Source organism: Tinamus guttatus, unplaced genomic scaffold (assembly GCF_059628265.1).
Source record: "Tinamus guttatus ecotype Peru unplaced genomic scaffold, ASM5962826v1 Tinamus_guttatus_pri_ptg000018l, whole genome shotgun sequence".
NCBI classification, from domain to species: Eukaryota; Metazoa; Chordata; class Aves; order Tinamiformes; family Tinamidae; genus Tinamus; species Tinamus guttatus.
In genome coordinates this window covers 1,159,252-1,176,600 of record NW_028288552.1, presented here as the reverse complement: position 1 = coordinate 1,176,600, position 17,349 = coordinate 1,159,252, and the positions used below count along the sequence as shown (strand labels likewise).

Below are 17,349 nucleotides of genomic sequence, written 5' to 3'. Positions count from 1 at the left end.
CTCTGTTAGTTGGTGAGGACCTACTGTTTGAGCATCTATAAAGAGCTCTTCTTCCAGGAGCGAGTAACAAAACATAATTTTTAACAGTGTCAGACTGCTTCTAGTAGTTATCTGTTATTTGCCAAAGGCATCTTTGCTTGGTAAACACTGAGCAAAGCAAAGCATTTAGTAAAGCATATTGAAACAGTCCTGTGTGAATGTGGTTTTCTAAGCCCTCTGCTACTGGGGTAGGTCCCCTTATTCTGCGCCTTTCTAAAATTGGAGAGTCCAGGATGCAAACTCTGAATTGGCCTCACATTGTAAACATCCTTTTCATTTCTTCCTCTCAACAGTGACTGTTAAACTGACAATGGTCTCTTCTTGATTTTGATATAAAATCTGAATATCTTTAATGTCGTCAGGCATGTAACTACTAATTTGTTTGCAGATACTCTGCAGGCTACGTATCTGGATAATTGTTTTCTTTCCTCCTCTATTCTTCCTACCTTATTGGAACTGTCTGTGAATTCAGTTTAAATTAGTGAGTTGCAGTGCACAATATTTGCAGCAGCACCATGTCTGTGCAACTTTGTGATCTTTATAAGTGTTATTGCTGTCACTTCATTCTCACAGTGATTTTTTTTTAAAAAACATTTCATCTTTGCCTTGCTGACAATGGGATGTAACTAGGTCCATCTATCTCTGTTATTATATTAATTGTAATTTTCCATTTTTAATTAAGGGAACATAGAATATTTCCTCTGTACCAATGGCAGAGTTATTTCTGCGGATGGTAGCACTACAGTGTAACAGCGATAACCTTTTTCTTTCTTTCATTTGTTTCTTGTGTATGCTTGATTTTACTTTTGGTGCTTCTACCTGTTATTATCATTGAAGAAAATTATATATATATATATGTGTGTGGTTCGACACATTACATGGAAATATTCATTTATAAAAATATTATTATTTTTTAAATAAGGTAAAGGAAGATGGGCAGACTCATTTTCAAATTCAACAATTGTGAAAATATTCATATAACTATTACTTTTGCTATGTCTTGAGTATGCGTTCCCATGTGTTTCTCCTTCATGCCCCTCTGTGATGCTGTTTTGATCGTGGATAGATCTTTTCATCTACAGGGATTCCAGAGTGGGATATGTGTTAGCAGGTCTAGCAATCTGTTAGAAATAATTAGCACTAGATCTTTAACGAAGACTGTGTTCCATTCCTGCAAATAAATGAAAAACTTGGAAAAAAAGACAGTGATTATAGTGAGTTCTCTCTGAAATGTCAGAGGAAAATTTTAGCTATATATTGTAAAATTTTAAACTATTACATGAGGTTTAAAAAAAATGGTAACTTATAAGTAACAGTATCTGTAAATGGGGTGCTAGCTGAAAAATTGCCTTTAAGATTCTAATAAAGACCATAAAGTCAAAATAGACAGTATGAATGAATGTTCTGTTTGCTTTAAAATATTCCAGGCAAGTAATCAAATGTATTCAGTGAAACGTCGTTTTTTTTTTTTTTTTTTTTTTTAACAGCGGCAATAGTAAAAACAAAATTAATCTGGGAAGCCATAGATATTACTCTTACTATTTATCTTCAGAAGTGAATATTGGAAATAATTTAAAAGCAATAAATTATCTTAATGTATCTCAAATCTGTAGTGCTTAGTATTGTGAACTCAACATTGGTATGCCTTTCAATTAAAGTATTTCAAGTTGATGTAATTATGTACTTGGCACAAAGGAATGTGGGATGGTACTTTGAGATTTTGAGAGTTTGAAAATGTGGAAAGCTAAATACTGTAAATTATAAAAAAAAACAAGGTAGTTAGTCCACTTAGTGTGTTTTGTTTATCATTGAGCTGACAAAATTTTGAATTTTAAGCATGGGGATTAAAGGGTTCTTTTTTACTAGAGACGAAGGAATATTTTCTCTAGTTCAGAAGAGTGGCTGAAAGATTTCCATTAAAGAAATTATTAATGGATTAGTATGACTTTGAAGTAATAAATTTGAACATGTAAAAAGGTCTAGAGAGCAAATGATTACTTAAAGTAACCTGTAAGTTTAGCTCTCCTATATCCTTTGAGACCGGTTATCAGTATGTAAATCTATATTACTTACAGAAATAATAAGATTCTGGGTGGTTAGATAATAGGAGTGTAAAAGATTGATACTTCCTTACAAAATACTGGCCAATAACTTTTGAATGTTTAAGTGTCAAACAACAAAGCTGTCATAAAACAGGCCTAATGTCATCTTTATATAGAACATCTGGATGAGTCTTCTCAATTAAAAGCACATGTTTCACAACTTGAGCTTTTCCTCTTACTTTATGGAGAAGCTCAGTGAAGAGCCTGAATTTCACCTTTTACATTTGCAAAAAGTAAAGAATATTTTATGTTGACTATTTTGGGTTTTTTTTGTTAGGATTGTAAATTGACTATTTTTAAACTTTTCCCCCACCCTCAAGATATTGGATCTTCATTAGAGGGCATGAGGGAGGAGAATTCTTTACGACATAGGGGGGAAAAATAAAAATAATAAAAAAAGAACTTGAGGTATGCTTCTCTGTCCTGGCTCATCTCTTTTGCAGAAGTTTCTGTGAGATAGTGGGAGAAAGGGAAGGAGGTGGTGTGGCTTAGCAAGACTGGTGCACTTGTAAACTGATGATACAAGATTATATGTAGTCAGAGCCAAAGGAAGTTCAGGCTTGATCATTACCTTGATTGTATAATTCTTCAGCATTTTCTGTTAGATTATCAATATGGATTATGTAAGTGTTAATTAAATGGGTGGGGGATTTTGTTTGTTTGTTTTTGTCTTCCTGTGTGCAGAGAGCTGTATGAAAATGTTAGGCTTGAGTGAGAGCTGCCTTTATTGTTAGGCATGTTGTTTCACTTCTGTTAAGTGAACTTCTGAGTGCAGAGGAGAAGAGCTAACTGTACACTTTTCGTAAGCCATTTTGACATTCGGATAGTTGACATGAAACTGAACAAGACTAGTTTGCTATTGGGTAAATCAACTGCTAGGTTAAGATCCTGACCTTTTATGCCTTAAAATGATCCCATATATTGGCAGTCCTTTTTGGAGGCTGACTTGGGAATCATAGAAGCACAGAATGCTGGAGGTTGGAAGGGACCTCTAGAGATCATCTAGTGCAACCCCCCTGCTCCAGCAGGGACACCTAGGGCATGTGGCATAGGGTCACATCCAGGCTGCTTTTGAAGCATCTCCAGAGAAGGAGACTCCACAATCTCTTTGGACAGCCTGTTCCAATGCTCTGTCACCCTCACAGGAAAGAAGTTCTTCATCACATGGAGATGGAATTGCCTGTGTTTCTACTTGTACGCATTATCCCTTGTGGTCACTGATAAGAGTTTTGCCCCATCCTCCCTACATTCTCTCCTCAGGTATTTGTACATGTTTATCAGATCTCCTCTCAATCTTCTCTTCTCTGGGCTAAACAGGCCCACTTAGTCTTTCCTCATAAGATAGATGATAAGATAGGAAGCTGAGATGTTTTTGTGTATGTCCCTTGATCAGGAGCACTAAAAATAGTGTCATAAAACAACTAGCTAAGCTAGCTTTTATTGTCATAAGACACTCCTTTGTGTAGCTTTGAATGCTTTCTGTATGTGCCATGCATCAAAATTTACTGAACAAGTATATTCTGTTTTCTTTACAAGTAGCTTTGGCAGAAGACATGAGTTGTCTTACAAACCTGATCAGTGGTTTGTGGAGCACATATGAAACAATTTCTATAGGACTCTCAGGGCATAATCAAGCCATTTGTTGGGCTGAAAGTCCCATTGTGCAAAACGGTTGCTAGTATTTATGGAGCTATTCTTAATGAATCATAGTGGGAAAAAGATTTTTCCTTTTGTTTTCTGCAGTATTTCTTGCAAGTATTACTTTTACCCTGCCTATATTGGTAATTCTGTTTTAATAGCTCAAAAATAATGTGAATACATTGTATAGTATTGTGTAAATTTTGTAAAAATGTTACCTTTCAGCCATCTTCTTCTTTGAAAAAATCTGTTTTCTTTTCAATTTTGTTCATAATGCAGAATTTGTGCCCTCTTGAACATATTCTTTATAAAATAAGCCTTTACTGCCTCCTGTTCTATGCTGGTTGGTTTTAGAAAACTTTTTACCACTCCCTAATACATATGTCAAGAGAAGATATTAATACAAACCTATGAACATCTGTTTGAGCAATTGTAATATATGTGGAAAAGGAAATTAATCAGAGGAACAAACTCTCTTGAAAGGAAGGAAATTTTGCTTAGGGTCCTGTGGCAGCTTTAATTCAGTTCCATTGTTCCACAGTGGTGGAGGACATGCAGTCCTACTTTTGATGTTTATCATCAGTTGCTCCATGGAAGACTTGGACTTGCTGAACTTTAAACTTGGCAGGTAAATGAAGAGGAAACTCTGCAATATGTTGGGGAAAAAGTGCAGTATTAACCTTGAAAATAGTATTGCACATCTGTTCTATTACTGATTTGTGTATTTTTTTCAAGGCCTTATAATTCATTTCAGCAAATGTATGCAATTAATATCACCTCAGATTATTAATGGAAAGAATTCTAACAATATGATCTGTATTGTGTGGTTAATTTTTTTTTTCTCATTAGGCTTATTTATTGCTTATAAATTAATTGGTCAAGGGTTTTTTTCTTCTTTATGCTTGTGGCTTTAGGTCTGTCGTGAGGCATGCAGTATTTGAAGGTCCTCCCTACTCCCCTATGTTCTTTTAATAGCAGGGGAAAATAATATTCTATTACTTATTTTTTTTAACAGTTTTTAGCATTTACTGGAAAGAGAGTTTCTTCCCCCAAAATCAGGACACAGAGAACATCTGTCAAACAATTCCTGTGCTGGATTTGCAGCTTTCCCCATTTTCCCATGGCCTATCACCCTGAGAGCTCCACTTCCTTTATCCCTCTCCCCACGTACAGCTGGTAGATAAATGGGATCAGTGACTGCAAAGGGTTGACTTGAGAGGCAGAAATATCCAGGAGGGAGCTGGCAAAAGGATGCAGGGTGTGGTTTGAATAGCGTGAAAAGAGTAAGTTTAGGAGTGAGTGAGGTGTCTTGCTATATGTGGTAAGAAAAAAGTGCCCTGAAAAATAATAGAATAAGCAGTTTATTTTATAGCCTTACCTTCCAAATTTGTGTTGACTACAGACCTAAGAGAGAAAAGTTGAGAGCAAACCTGCTCTGTGTATCACACATGTGCATAATCTGTAGGACTGTTCAGTGATAAGTGGTTTGTTTTTTGATAATGTAACAAAATCTCTCTATTCTAAATCATAAAACGCGTTTTTATGATCCAAAGCGAGTTCAACCAATGAGTGTTTAATTCTTTTCCTTCCTTTAAGAACTTTCTGGTCTTGTTACTTGAGCAGATTACTAGCATCTATCAGGAAAAAAATAATGTTGTAGTAAATGAAACTAGTAATATAGAATAATTTGGATACAAAGGCATATAGAGAGATCATTTGGTCCAATCTTCTTGCCTGCTGTATTAGGATACATTAGGATACATGATACAATATGACACTGTATGTCGTATGTATATTTAGCAATACCAACTTGTCATCTACTTTTGGCTTAACATGACATTTTAGGTCAGCTTATGCATAAGGAAAGTTTTGATTCTTGTTCTTCTTAAGCAGTGATTGCAAGGTTACAGACATCTTTGTATTACTTCTGAATTTGAGGCCCATAGTTAGCAGTGTCCCCCCGGGGTCAGTCCTCAGTCCAGTCCTGTTCAATTTATTCATCAATGACCTATATGAAGGCACAGAGTGCTCCCTCAGCAAGTTCGCTGATGACAGCAAACTGGGAGGAGTAGCTGATACCCCAGAGGGCTGCGCTGCCATCCAGAGGCACCTGGACAGACTGGACAACCAGGCAGTGAGAAACCTTCTGAAATTCAACAAGGCCAAGTGCAAAGTCCTGCCCCTGGGGAGGAATAACCTCAGACACCAGTACAGGCTGGGGACTGACCTTCTGGAGAGCAGCTCTGCAGAGAAGGACCTGGGCATCATGGTGGATGACAAGCTGACCATGAGGGAGCAGTGTGTCCTCGTGGCCAAGAAGGCCAATGGGATCCTGGGGTGCGTTAAGAAGAGCGTCTCCAGCAGGTCGAGGGAGGTGATCCTGCCCCTCTACTCAGCCCTGGTGAGGCCGCATCTGGAGTATTGTGTCCAGTTCTGGGCTCCACAGTACAAGAGGGATGTGGAGCTGCTTGAGAGAGTCCAGCGCAGGGCTACAAGGATGATCGGGGGCCTGGAACATCTGCCCTATGAGGAGAGGCTGAGGGAGCTGGGCCTGTTCAGCCTGGAGAAGAGAAGGCTGAGAGGGGATCTAATCAGTGTATATAAGTACCTCAAGGGAGGCAGTGAAGAGGATGGGACCCGCCTCTTTTCAGTGGTGGCCACCGACAGAACTAGAGGACACGGCCACAAACTGAAGTATCAAAAGTTCCACAGGACTTAAGGAAAAATTTCTTGACAGTAAGGGTGACAGAGCACGGGAACAGGTTGCCAAGAGAGGTTGTGGAGTCTCTTTCTCTGGAGACCTTCAAAACCTGCTTGTGCCACATCCTCTAGGTGACCCTGCATGTGCAGGGGGGTTGGACTAGATGATCTCTAGAGGCACTTTCCAACCTTAAGAATTCTATGATTCTATGATTCTAAATACTCTCAGTCTCAGGCCTTTCACTAAAAGGCTAGTTAATATGTTAGTGAGTACATTCAGGAAAATAGAATTGATGGTCTGTAAGTTTGTACAGCATCTTCTATAATGAGCTATCATGATTACTTCCTGCCATAGCTGAGTGTTCTGTCTCTTAAATCTGTGTTGGAGTATATATTCAGATGATTGTGTTTGCAATTTAAAAAATAAAATTTGTGATTTTCTCCGTAAGTTGCTGTGCAGTTCAAGTTAATATATGAATAAATTAATATGTAAAACATTGCTAATACTGTTCTAGTAGAGCCACCAAATTATGTGGAAACTATTTTAAAGATTCCGTTACCCCTATGATATTCAACTGTACATTTGTCAGTGGATGTGTGCCATCGAAAACCGCTATCTTGACACTAGTTCTTGCAACTTGAAATTCAATGCAGAGGGACAATGTAAGAAACTAAATTTGCCGGTTTCATATGAGGATAACACTGGAAGGTGTGTTTCATTTAGGAAGTACAGAAAACAAAGACAGCATTTAAAAGTTAAAATAAAAAATTACAAAAAGATTTCTGATTATACATACCCAGTATTAGCTTCATGAATGGAAGTCTTTCATAGCAATACTCATTTAAAATAGTTTATCTCCCTTTTCCCTCTCTCTCCTAGTTTGTTACTGCATTGTGGCTGGCTGACTCCTTATTTGTGCCAGCGTATCTGTTTGTGCCCTGTGAAGAGGATTTTGGAGCTGATCCTGCAAGAAGGATAACCTAGGAAAAGAAGCTTGGGGATTTTTGTTTGTCTTCACCTTCCCCTGTTAGCAGTGCTGTCCCCCAGGGAGCTTTTCCAGGCTGAATAGTGAAGCATTGCATGACGATGGAGGCTGGACAGGCAGGATGTCAGCACTTCAATCTGCTGTTTCTGTGGAAGACTGCTTGCGAAACCAGGCCCCTGGCGTCAATAGGCACCTACGTTTTTATGATGCATTTCACTTGCACAACGGCGTTTCCACTTTTGCATGCCCAAAGGTTATGCCAAGTTGGCAAGGCTAAACACGTAAGCCCTGGCTGCATTGGGAGGATGTGCTGGGATTCACAGATTAGGGGTCTTCGCATCTGAGGTTCCTCAGAGTCAGATGCCATACATGTACTCACACCTACATACAGTGCTACACAGAAAATTTTCTAGTTCCTTAGAAATATGGGATTCCATTCAAAAGCATGGCAGCAAGAGAAGGAAGTAAATGTGGTACTTCCTTCTGCAGCATAATGTCCTGTTTATATTCATTCAGATACGTGTTTTAGGTATTGTCATGCTTATAGTGTTTAAACCCAATGACCTCTCTTATATGGTTTTATAACTTTCCTTTTGGCAAAGGCCACTATGGGAGCAGCATTCTTTGACAAAGTCAAACTTAGAATACAAGTTTTTCAAAGCCTAAAAATCACCTAATAGAAAGCGAAGAGTGACGCTGGGGGTCATGCTTGTGAAAGGCCATGTTTTGTTATGTCCCTAATAGTGTTAAATGGATTCTTTTCTCTAGCTCTGCCTACCCCTTTCCTCAAGCAAGTTTGTGGAAGTTTATCCAGTAGCCCAGAAATGTAGTACTTTGATGAATTCTGCAGATTTCCAGCAATGACGTTATGTGCGTGTCAAACTGTCATCAGTTCTCACCCATGATAATAGTGTAACATTTCTACTGTACGTATCCGCTTACAGTGGAAAACCGTAAGTTTAAATGAGCAACCCATGATTTTGCAATATTTCATAAAACTCTTTAATGAAAAATATCTAGACTTCCTTCTCATTTAAAATATTTGGTCCTCATTTTAAAGTAGGTTTTTGGTAATTTGTGAATCTGACATTAGTTATAATTTGGAGATTATAATAGATAGTGATACATGGACAGGGCTCTGATGCTGTGTTTATTCTATGTTTATGTACCACACTTTGTTGTGGAAATGATATATTAAATGGTATATATTGCTATTCATCTGCTTAAATTTAACCATGGATGGTCACTAAAGATGGCTTTCTGGTATTCTTTGCTGCTTACATTGTCAGTAGAATATATCCTAAGTCTGTAGAACGTTCAGTGGAAATTAAAACAGCAGGATTTTCAAGCAGAAATGTGTTTATTAGTTTATTCTGGCTTAAAAATTATCTATGCTATGAAGTGTTATACAAAATTATGTATTGCTTTTAAAACGTTCTTAAAACAGCTTTTAAAGGTTTTTAAATTAAAAAGCTAATTAGAAATAAGGTAACAGGGAATAAAAGTGGATGCACCAAGTAAAATTTTCATGGTAGAGTTAAGAATTATTTTTCTAACAGACAATGTTTAATTTCCTAACCTCTTAGGACCAGAAACCCAAAAGAGATTGAGTGTTTTTTGAAAAGCAGAAAACGCCTTAAAAATACTTTTACATATATTTCTGTGCACTCATTTATTGGTTTGTGCTCCTGCAATGCAAAAAGGTGTAATGCTCTGCTTGTCATGTTCCAGCCTCCCGTGGATTTTAGTGTCTTGGCACCTTCAATTAATGTTTTGACATTCTTCCTTCAGTGTTAGGGTTTTACTTTGCACTGTATTTTTATTATGTTCTTTTACTCGAAGCTTCTTTATTTAAACTACTTGCCATTTCTATTTTTCTGTGACATGACACATTCTAGAAATAAACCATTAAGTCCTGAGTTTCTATTTAACAGAGTACTCTGTCACATATACAGTGAAAGGCTGTGCAAATACATGACAACTGTTGATATAAACGTGCTCTTAAAAGGAGGAGATGATGGATATACTGTTTGTAGGTCTATTCTCCCCAGTGGTATATTCAAGATTGATCCCTAAAAATGTGTTTGCTTGTTCTGGTATTTTTATTAAGCATTGAACTGAAAGTTCTGTGACAGTATCTATTGTAAAAAAAAAATTATTTACAGATGACAGCGAACTGTAAAAGTGTCTCTGTATAGGTGAAGTTAATAGCCATTTGTTTCACGTGCACCATTATAGGATTCTCTGCGCTGAATTTCCTCTGCCAGTTTGTCACTCAGGCACTCAGTGTCCTTTTGCACTGGAGCCCTTTTACAGCGCCTCAGAGACGGCCTTTGTCTTTGTGCTGAGTAACCTGGTACCGTGGGTTCCCTGGAGCAACCACTTACAGAGTCTAAAAAGTTGGTCTTACTTTCATGTATTAATGTGGTATTTAGCCAGGCTACACAGAAGTTAACAGTCCCTTCACTGTAGCATTTCCTGCCTCCCACAATCTCCCTGATGTTCCTCAGCAGATCACAGCTGCAGTTGCTGTCTGATCAGGCAGCTGGCAGATAATTCAGTTCTTATATAGTATTTCTCCTATTTAGCCTAGTAATTTCAAACCATAGGAGCTGTATTTAAGCTGAGCAATAACTTTTCTTTGGCACATAACTCCTTTACCATCACAACCTAGTTAGTCATTCTGCCACTTTGAATCTGAGTATTATAGTGTAGACCGATTGTTTCCTAGCTACCTAGCTTGTGCTGCATCTTCTTCCAATATCTTAAATTGGAATTAGGTATCCTCATCCCTTCATCTTGTTTTAGGTTTTTTAGTTTACATGGGAAACACTGGTTATATGTTTTGCTTTCTGCCCCCTTTTGAATTAGAAGTGCTTGGAGACTTCTTTGTGTTTCCAGTTTGAGACTTGCGAGTTGCTGATTTATCTTCCCTTGTGCTTGAGGGTTTAGAGTTAGGAGGACATGTTCATCCCAAACCATGCACTCTTCTAGAACTATTGACTTTTCTGCAGTCTTCGGATTACAAATTTTCTTATAAACGCTTTAATTTTTAATGCCTGATTTGATTTTCGTTCAGATGGAGCCAATCCCTTCTATCTAGTTACATCTGTTCTTTAGTTAATGGATCTGAACACCCACTCCTTCTATTTTTGCAGCTGCACGCTGAGACTTTGCCTTACTTACTCTGTTAGTCGCTGTGTGTGTTAGAGAGAGCATTTGAGAGAACAATGTCTGCCACCATGTAGTAATGAACTTCCTACACACAGTAGCCTAAATTTCATCTTGATTTCTTTCCTGTCTCTGTGTCACTATTATCCACATGAATGTTTCTTCTCTCACTAGGGTGCTTTTGGTGCCTGCTGGATGCAGAGGTAGCTGAAAAGTTGCTGTGCTGCCCCAGCTGAGAGCACAGACTCGGCTGCCTGTGACCAATTATCGAACGTTCACCAGGATTTCCTTTTTTTTTCCCCCTTTCTGGCAGAAGTCAGTGTCCCAGAAGGGATATTCTCAGTACAAGAGAATATTTATAGCCACCCCTTGATTTGGAAAACCTACCTTTGATATAATGATTTCTCTTCATCTGACTGGTACCTTCAGGGGCATTATTAAACTACTCCAATTTCAAGGTAGAAGCACTAAAATGGCTAAAAAGCTGGAGGAAAATCCTATCGTGGAAGAGTGTCATTGCTGCATACCTCTATCTTTGAGTTCCTCTAGTTTCAGCCATTTTAGGCCTGAGATTGAGCTGTTTCACTGTGTGCATAACTGCCAATAGGGCAGCTGGCCACGAGTCAGTCAATAAACTAGGCAGCATACGTTATTTAAATGTTTGCATACCTGTGATTACTTGTAGGCATGGGTAGTTGTCCTTGCTTCTGAGATCAGACTTAATCTACTTGGCTTTTATTTTTCCTTGCTGTTAGTCTCTGGATTTAAGGATGATGCTGTAGTGGCCTTTTCATATTTACAGTTGAATTACTTCAACAGTGTTATTCCCTTTGCTTAATGGCTCAATCTCATGGTACAAGCCAAGTGGCTTTTACAATGAAGATAATTTATGTATGGATTGAGCTCTATCTCCATTTAAATTCTTCATCTGCTTGTGCTTCTCATCTTACATGCCTGCCTAGCACTTTATTCCACTTAAGGTCAGGTTTTTCTTTATTATTGTTTGCTTTAAGTGAAGATTGAATTCCTAAGTTATATACTGTCCTGTAGCTTCAGTGTATAAAGCCAGGAGCTATGAATATAGCTCCTTGTTACCTGGCTTTATAATACTGCCCTTGGAACTAGCATAGCCTCATATTTTAAAAGCTATTATACTCTATTTTAAAATGTAAGGTAAAAATAACACTTTTAAATATTTCAATAATTAGGGATTATACACTAAGCAGTTTATATTTTTAAAAGGTCTTTTGACTTGTAGGGATTTTTCTTCATCAACCAATAACTGCCTGAATTTGTAGGACTAGCTGTGTTTTAACTTTGAGTGAACTCTCAGCTTTTTCTTAAGTTATGTGTTTTGAGTCTAGGAGAGCCCTAAAGACCGGATTTTAAAATACTATTCAAGTTCTAGTTAGGCTACCAGATTTGAAAGTAGGCTAAAACTATTTCAAGCATGAAAATAAGTAGGTATTTCCACTGCAGTCAAATTCTCTGTTATTGTTTAATTTGCCTCAATGTTTCAGTTCTGGCAAAATTCAGGCATTCATTGAGGTACATTATTTAGTCTCTAAAGGGCTTTTTAAACCTAGTCTTTACTAGTCTTTAATTTTTTTTTCATGCTATGAAATATATGTCATCTTTTATGACTTTCTTTTTGTATGTTGCAATTTAGGTCCAAGATACTGGAATACCCTACCAACCCCTCTGGTAACCATTAGCTGGGTTCCTCCTCTTTTGTCCGCTGAAACTTGCTTATTCTTCCTCAAATTTTGCTTATTCTTCAAAATTCAACTCCTGAGATTGATGTAAATCATAGATAAGTAATGCTAGTTTTGGAGAGATTCTTCCCATGGTGTTTTTCTGCACTGTGTTTATTGGTTCTGATTTTTGAGACATGCTGCTTTCAAGAGCTGTTCTGGTGACTAATCTGGTTTTAAGATAACAAGCCTTCATCTTACTCCAGAATTTGTATTCCAGTGGTTTGGATTGCTTTCTTCTGCTTGCTTCTGCTTACTGTCATGTGTACAAGGGTGAGCGCACGTGTGTGAACACACAGACTTAAGTTGGAGGTGATTTTGGAATTGTACGAACCAATGCTTTCCTATGAAAAGTGCTAAAAGACAATATTAATCTGTGCCTTCTTGTGAACTGTGCATTAAATATATTAAGAATATATCTTCTGAAGTTGATCTTAATCAGTGATTTCATTTTTGGCTGAAGAGCCAAAAATAATTAAAGAAAAATTATGTCCAAGCATTATTGTGTAATGTTTCTATTTTGTAAATAAAGTGCATTTTGGAAATGTAGTTACTAAATAATAGTGTAGGGAAACACATGATCAGAAATTTTGTCCTGAAGATAGATCTAAGAAAAGTCCTAATTACAGAAGAACAATTTTAGAAGAATGTTCTCTCTCTGCTTGTCTGCTATTGTTACTTACGAAAATCTCGGTATGTGTAAACATGCTGTCAAATTCACTTATTTTAAAGAAGGTACTCATTTTTGGTACTGCATTAGGTACATGAAGCACATTTTCATGCCTTTTACTAGCTTCATTTTAATGCATTGAAATATAAAGCTTTATTTTAGATTTTTTTTCTTGTCCTTTTACTGCCTATGTATAAAGCAGTTCAGAAAATACTCTTTTTGTGGTAGTGCTGAAACTGTTACAGATTGAACAAAAGCCTTCCCTTCTGAATTTAATACAGAAGGTTTTTTTAGTAAATTGTATCGACTAGAAGAAAACCTTATTGCAAATATCCAAAGAAAACATTTTAAAAATATAAATAAGTTTCATAATTTCACTAAGGATTAGATCTGTTGTATGTGTAGATGAACTCCTGTACATTAACTTGTATTCCTTTGTCTGTTTGGGGTTTTTCAGGCCCGGCGCAGAGAGGTATTTATCCAGGAACGATATGGAAGGTTTAATCTCAGTGACCCATTTCTGGCTCTTCAGAGAGACTTTGAGGCAGGTGCTGGTGAAAAGGAAAAGAAGCCCATCTGCATGAACCCTCTGTCCATTTTAGAAGCTGTTATGGCTCACTGCAGGAAAATGCAGGAAAGAATGTCAGCTCAGCTGGCTGCTGCTGAAAACAGACAAAAGAAGGTATCCTGCAACCTTTTTTTTTTTCCCTCTTCCTTGTTCTTTTATGTCAGTTTTGAAAAATTTGTATCTTTGCCTAACTTGATTGTCAACAGAAGTGCCAAAATGTTTCCATTTTCTGTTGTATATATGCTGAAGTGCTAGCTTTCTGGTGAGGTATGCACACCTTATTCCTTCTATTAATTTATCTCTAGCTATAGAAGAAAAATAATTGGTAAGAGTCAATGGGTTATAAAGGTGGACAATTCAATACAAGCTACAGGGATGCCTTATCACGGTATTTTCTTTTAATCCACCATTAAAGCATGTATTCATAGAGGATCTACAGTTAAACAGTCAAATAGTGAAAAACAAAAAAAAATATATTTGCTGTCATAGGAGGAAACTCTGATTAATAACCCAGTAAAAATACTCCTTATATATACTCTTCATAACTCTTAAAATAATATATACTGTTTCTGAATATTTTGGACTTGCTGCAAAGAAAAACGTATTTTGGAACAAGTACATTGCACAAAAAGTAGTCTGCTATATCAGATATAAAATATTTTCATTTTGATAGTGGAGTATTGGCATACCACTCTGAATTAACTTTTCTTTTTTTTGAAACTCTCTGTACAGAAAAGCACATTTTAAATTCTGTTTGCTGCCCTAAGAATGAGTGATTTGTTTTAAACGCTGCATATTTTAACAATTGTCTTGATAAAATGCATTGTTCTCCAAACTTGTTTGCAAAATTTTGTTGTGCATTTTTCCTTAATATTTTAGATTGCAAGCCATACAATTAGTACAGGAGAGCTGAAAAAGGGCTTCAAAGAAGAAAGGGGAGGAACAGTAATATAGGAGGCTTATTTAGACCATTTTTGAGTGCATAACTAGATAATAATTTCTTGCTAGTTTTTGAATCATGTTCGGTGGGTGTAACTTGGATAGAATGTTTTCAGCAGCTATGAAATAGAATTTTGGATACAGTTTTATGTTTAGAAAAGCACAAAGGCAATTACCTTGGAATAAATACCATTTTGCGAGTAATTTCTCTAAGGGAACTAAACACGCTCGCAAAATTATTGGCTGTAAGTGAGCAAATCTTTTTTTTTCTTAGTTCTGTTAATTTTCATGTAAACATTTGTGATCCATTAGACTTTAGAAAAACTCGTATACCACATCCAAACAAATACATAATGCTGTACTGTATGATATATATGGTATGCATGATACCTAGTTCTTAAAACAGTGATTAAGCTGTTAGTTAATAGCCTATAGAAAGAACTGTTCTACTTACCAAGAAGAATTTTTTGAAAAATCTAAAATATTAATGTTTATACAGGTTATTTAGATAAGAGAATTGAGGTTCTGCGAGGGGAAGAATTGTCCAGAGTTCTAATTAAAATAATTTATCTAATGTTGAATTTGAAAAAAAGCAGAATAAATGCACTTCTGCAATTACATCTCTTTTTCTCCTTCAAGTGCTTGTCGACACAGGCACTTACTGTGGATGCTTACTGTGGATGCCCAGAACTGATACTGGAGGTGTTTTTGCTTCATCATTATTTTAGCTGCCTCTTGGCTCTGGTTTATTACCAAAGTGTTTATCTACAAGCCTGCATCTACAGAAAAAGATGCACTTGCCTTTTTGTTTCCCAAAAGAAAACTAGGTTTATTTTTAATCGTACTCTGGTTTCTCTTCAGATGGTATATAAATCATATAATTTCATCTTCTCTTTGCATTTTGATTCTTGTTTTGAGTTATGCCTGTTAATATTCTATGCAAACTGTTCACTGAGTGTTTTACTGTCTCTTAGTTGCATCTTTTACTTCCTCATCTCCATCTCCCAAATCTTCCCATGAAAGAGGTAATGAGGTGTTTTGGGGGATGGTTAATTCGTAATAACAAAAAAATTAGAGCCCAGACAAATGTGACCTAAATACAGAGCCAGCTGCACATGCACCTTCTAAGAGTGGTGCTTCCCTCTCTAAATGTGTGATGCCTCCTCCATCTTGTTTGGAATTGCCTCAATGTCTAAATGTTAGACCAAGTGATGAAGTCTGTGAAACAGCTGTGTTTATTTCCTCTGGATATCATTGGACTCAAACAGGCTAATATTGAACGCATTTTCCTGGAGGCTTGTTAAAACAGTGATCCTTATAGCATTCTTTGAATAAAACTATTATTTAATCATAAGGAATAAATCATGGCAATGTAAAGGAATGCAGGAAAAAAATAAAAGATCCACACAAGAGACTGTCAGCCCTAGGTTGCCTTATACCAAATACCTAATCCAGATTCCATCTGCTTTGTGTTAAGTCTTCATCCTTTTCCATTTCTTTGAAAGCCTCTTTCCTGGAGCTGCTGACCAACTCATTTTGAGGTTTCCTGAGAATTCAAAGCCAGATCATCAAAATGACAGTTTTTGATCTGTCAACTGTTTGTGGAGAATACTGGGATGTGTGCTCAAAGAAAGAAATGTTGGTTTCCTATAGATTTAATTTAGTCTAAACTTCTGCTTGAATCTGACCATCACTAGCAGGACGTAAGGTCATCTCTTAGTTTGTCTAGCTGAGTACTGAAATTCTCCAGGAACAGTCGGGAACATACAACAGTCTTTCTGCATTACCCTCCTTGTGAAGAATGTTTTTCTAATGTCCAGGCTGAACCTCTTAAGCTTCAGTTTATCACTAGTACCCTATGTTATGGGACCCCACCAGCCATTATTGAGAAGAACTTGGCTCTGTCATCTTTGTTGAGGCCCTTCAGGTAGAACAGGCTGCTGTTAGATAATCCCTTAGTCACTTTTTCACCAAACTGAGCAAGCCAAGGTCCCTCAGACCTCTCATTGACCTTTCAAGGACTTCAGTAATCTCTTGCTGCACCCCAGAAATTTCCTCGGTATCCTTCTATACTCTTTATCTCAAATCCTTGGATAAATTTCCAGATGTTTACAATGCCAGTATGATTCCGTGTATACATACAGTACACTTCACAAAAATCAGGTCATAGCTAGTTTATAAACTCATAAATAATTAAAGCTAGCTCCAAACTTGTCAACTAGAGGATAAAATGCAGTGTAAATACTCAGATTTGTTTTTCTCCTAGTCAGGATTATACAGCCAAAAAAAAAAGGCGGGCAGGAAGAGCATAGGAGACAACATAAAATGGGAAATTGATGGTGCTCTTGTCAATTTGAAATTAAATACAGACAGCTAGTATTAGGAACACCGGATTTATATCCTTATAAACAGGACCTTATAGCAAAATGCTAATACAGTTATACCAGGTATATTCTCTTGTTAAAATCAACCTGTATTTTTTTTAAAATAGTACAGTATCACTAGAGTTACAAAAGCAGACCCTCATCTGAAAGCAAAATGGAGCAAATGGAGCAAAATTTAAGATGGAGCAAAATGGTCTATTGTAATTTATGATATCTAACAGAAGTAGTAAAGTACAGATAAATTTGATTAAAGCATTTTCAATATAATATTACTCATTTTCAAACATTCAAAATTATGTATGGTTCCCACAATTCTTGGCTTCTTTGTTTACCTTACAGTTACTTGCTGGCTGTGTTTGTCAATGAAAGTTGATTCTGTGAAATGAGAAAGAAATAAG

At 36.8% G+C, this 17,349-nt stretch overlaps 1 protein-coding gene across 1 annotated transcript in view; it reads left to right on the top strand.

Moving 5' to 3' along the window:
• CTTNBP2 (cortactin binding protein 2) overlaps positions 1 to 17,349 on the top strand; it is an 85,267-nt gene that overhangs the window by 21,532 nt on the left and 46,386 nt on the right. Inside the window, 1 exon segment of the mRNA XM_088523751.1 lies at positions 13,518 to 13,742. Within this exon segment, the coding sequence (XP_088379877.1) occupies positions 13,518 to 13,742 (225 nt within the window).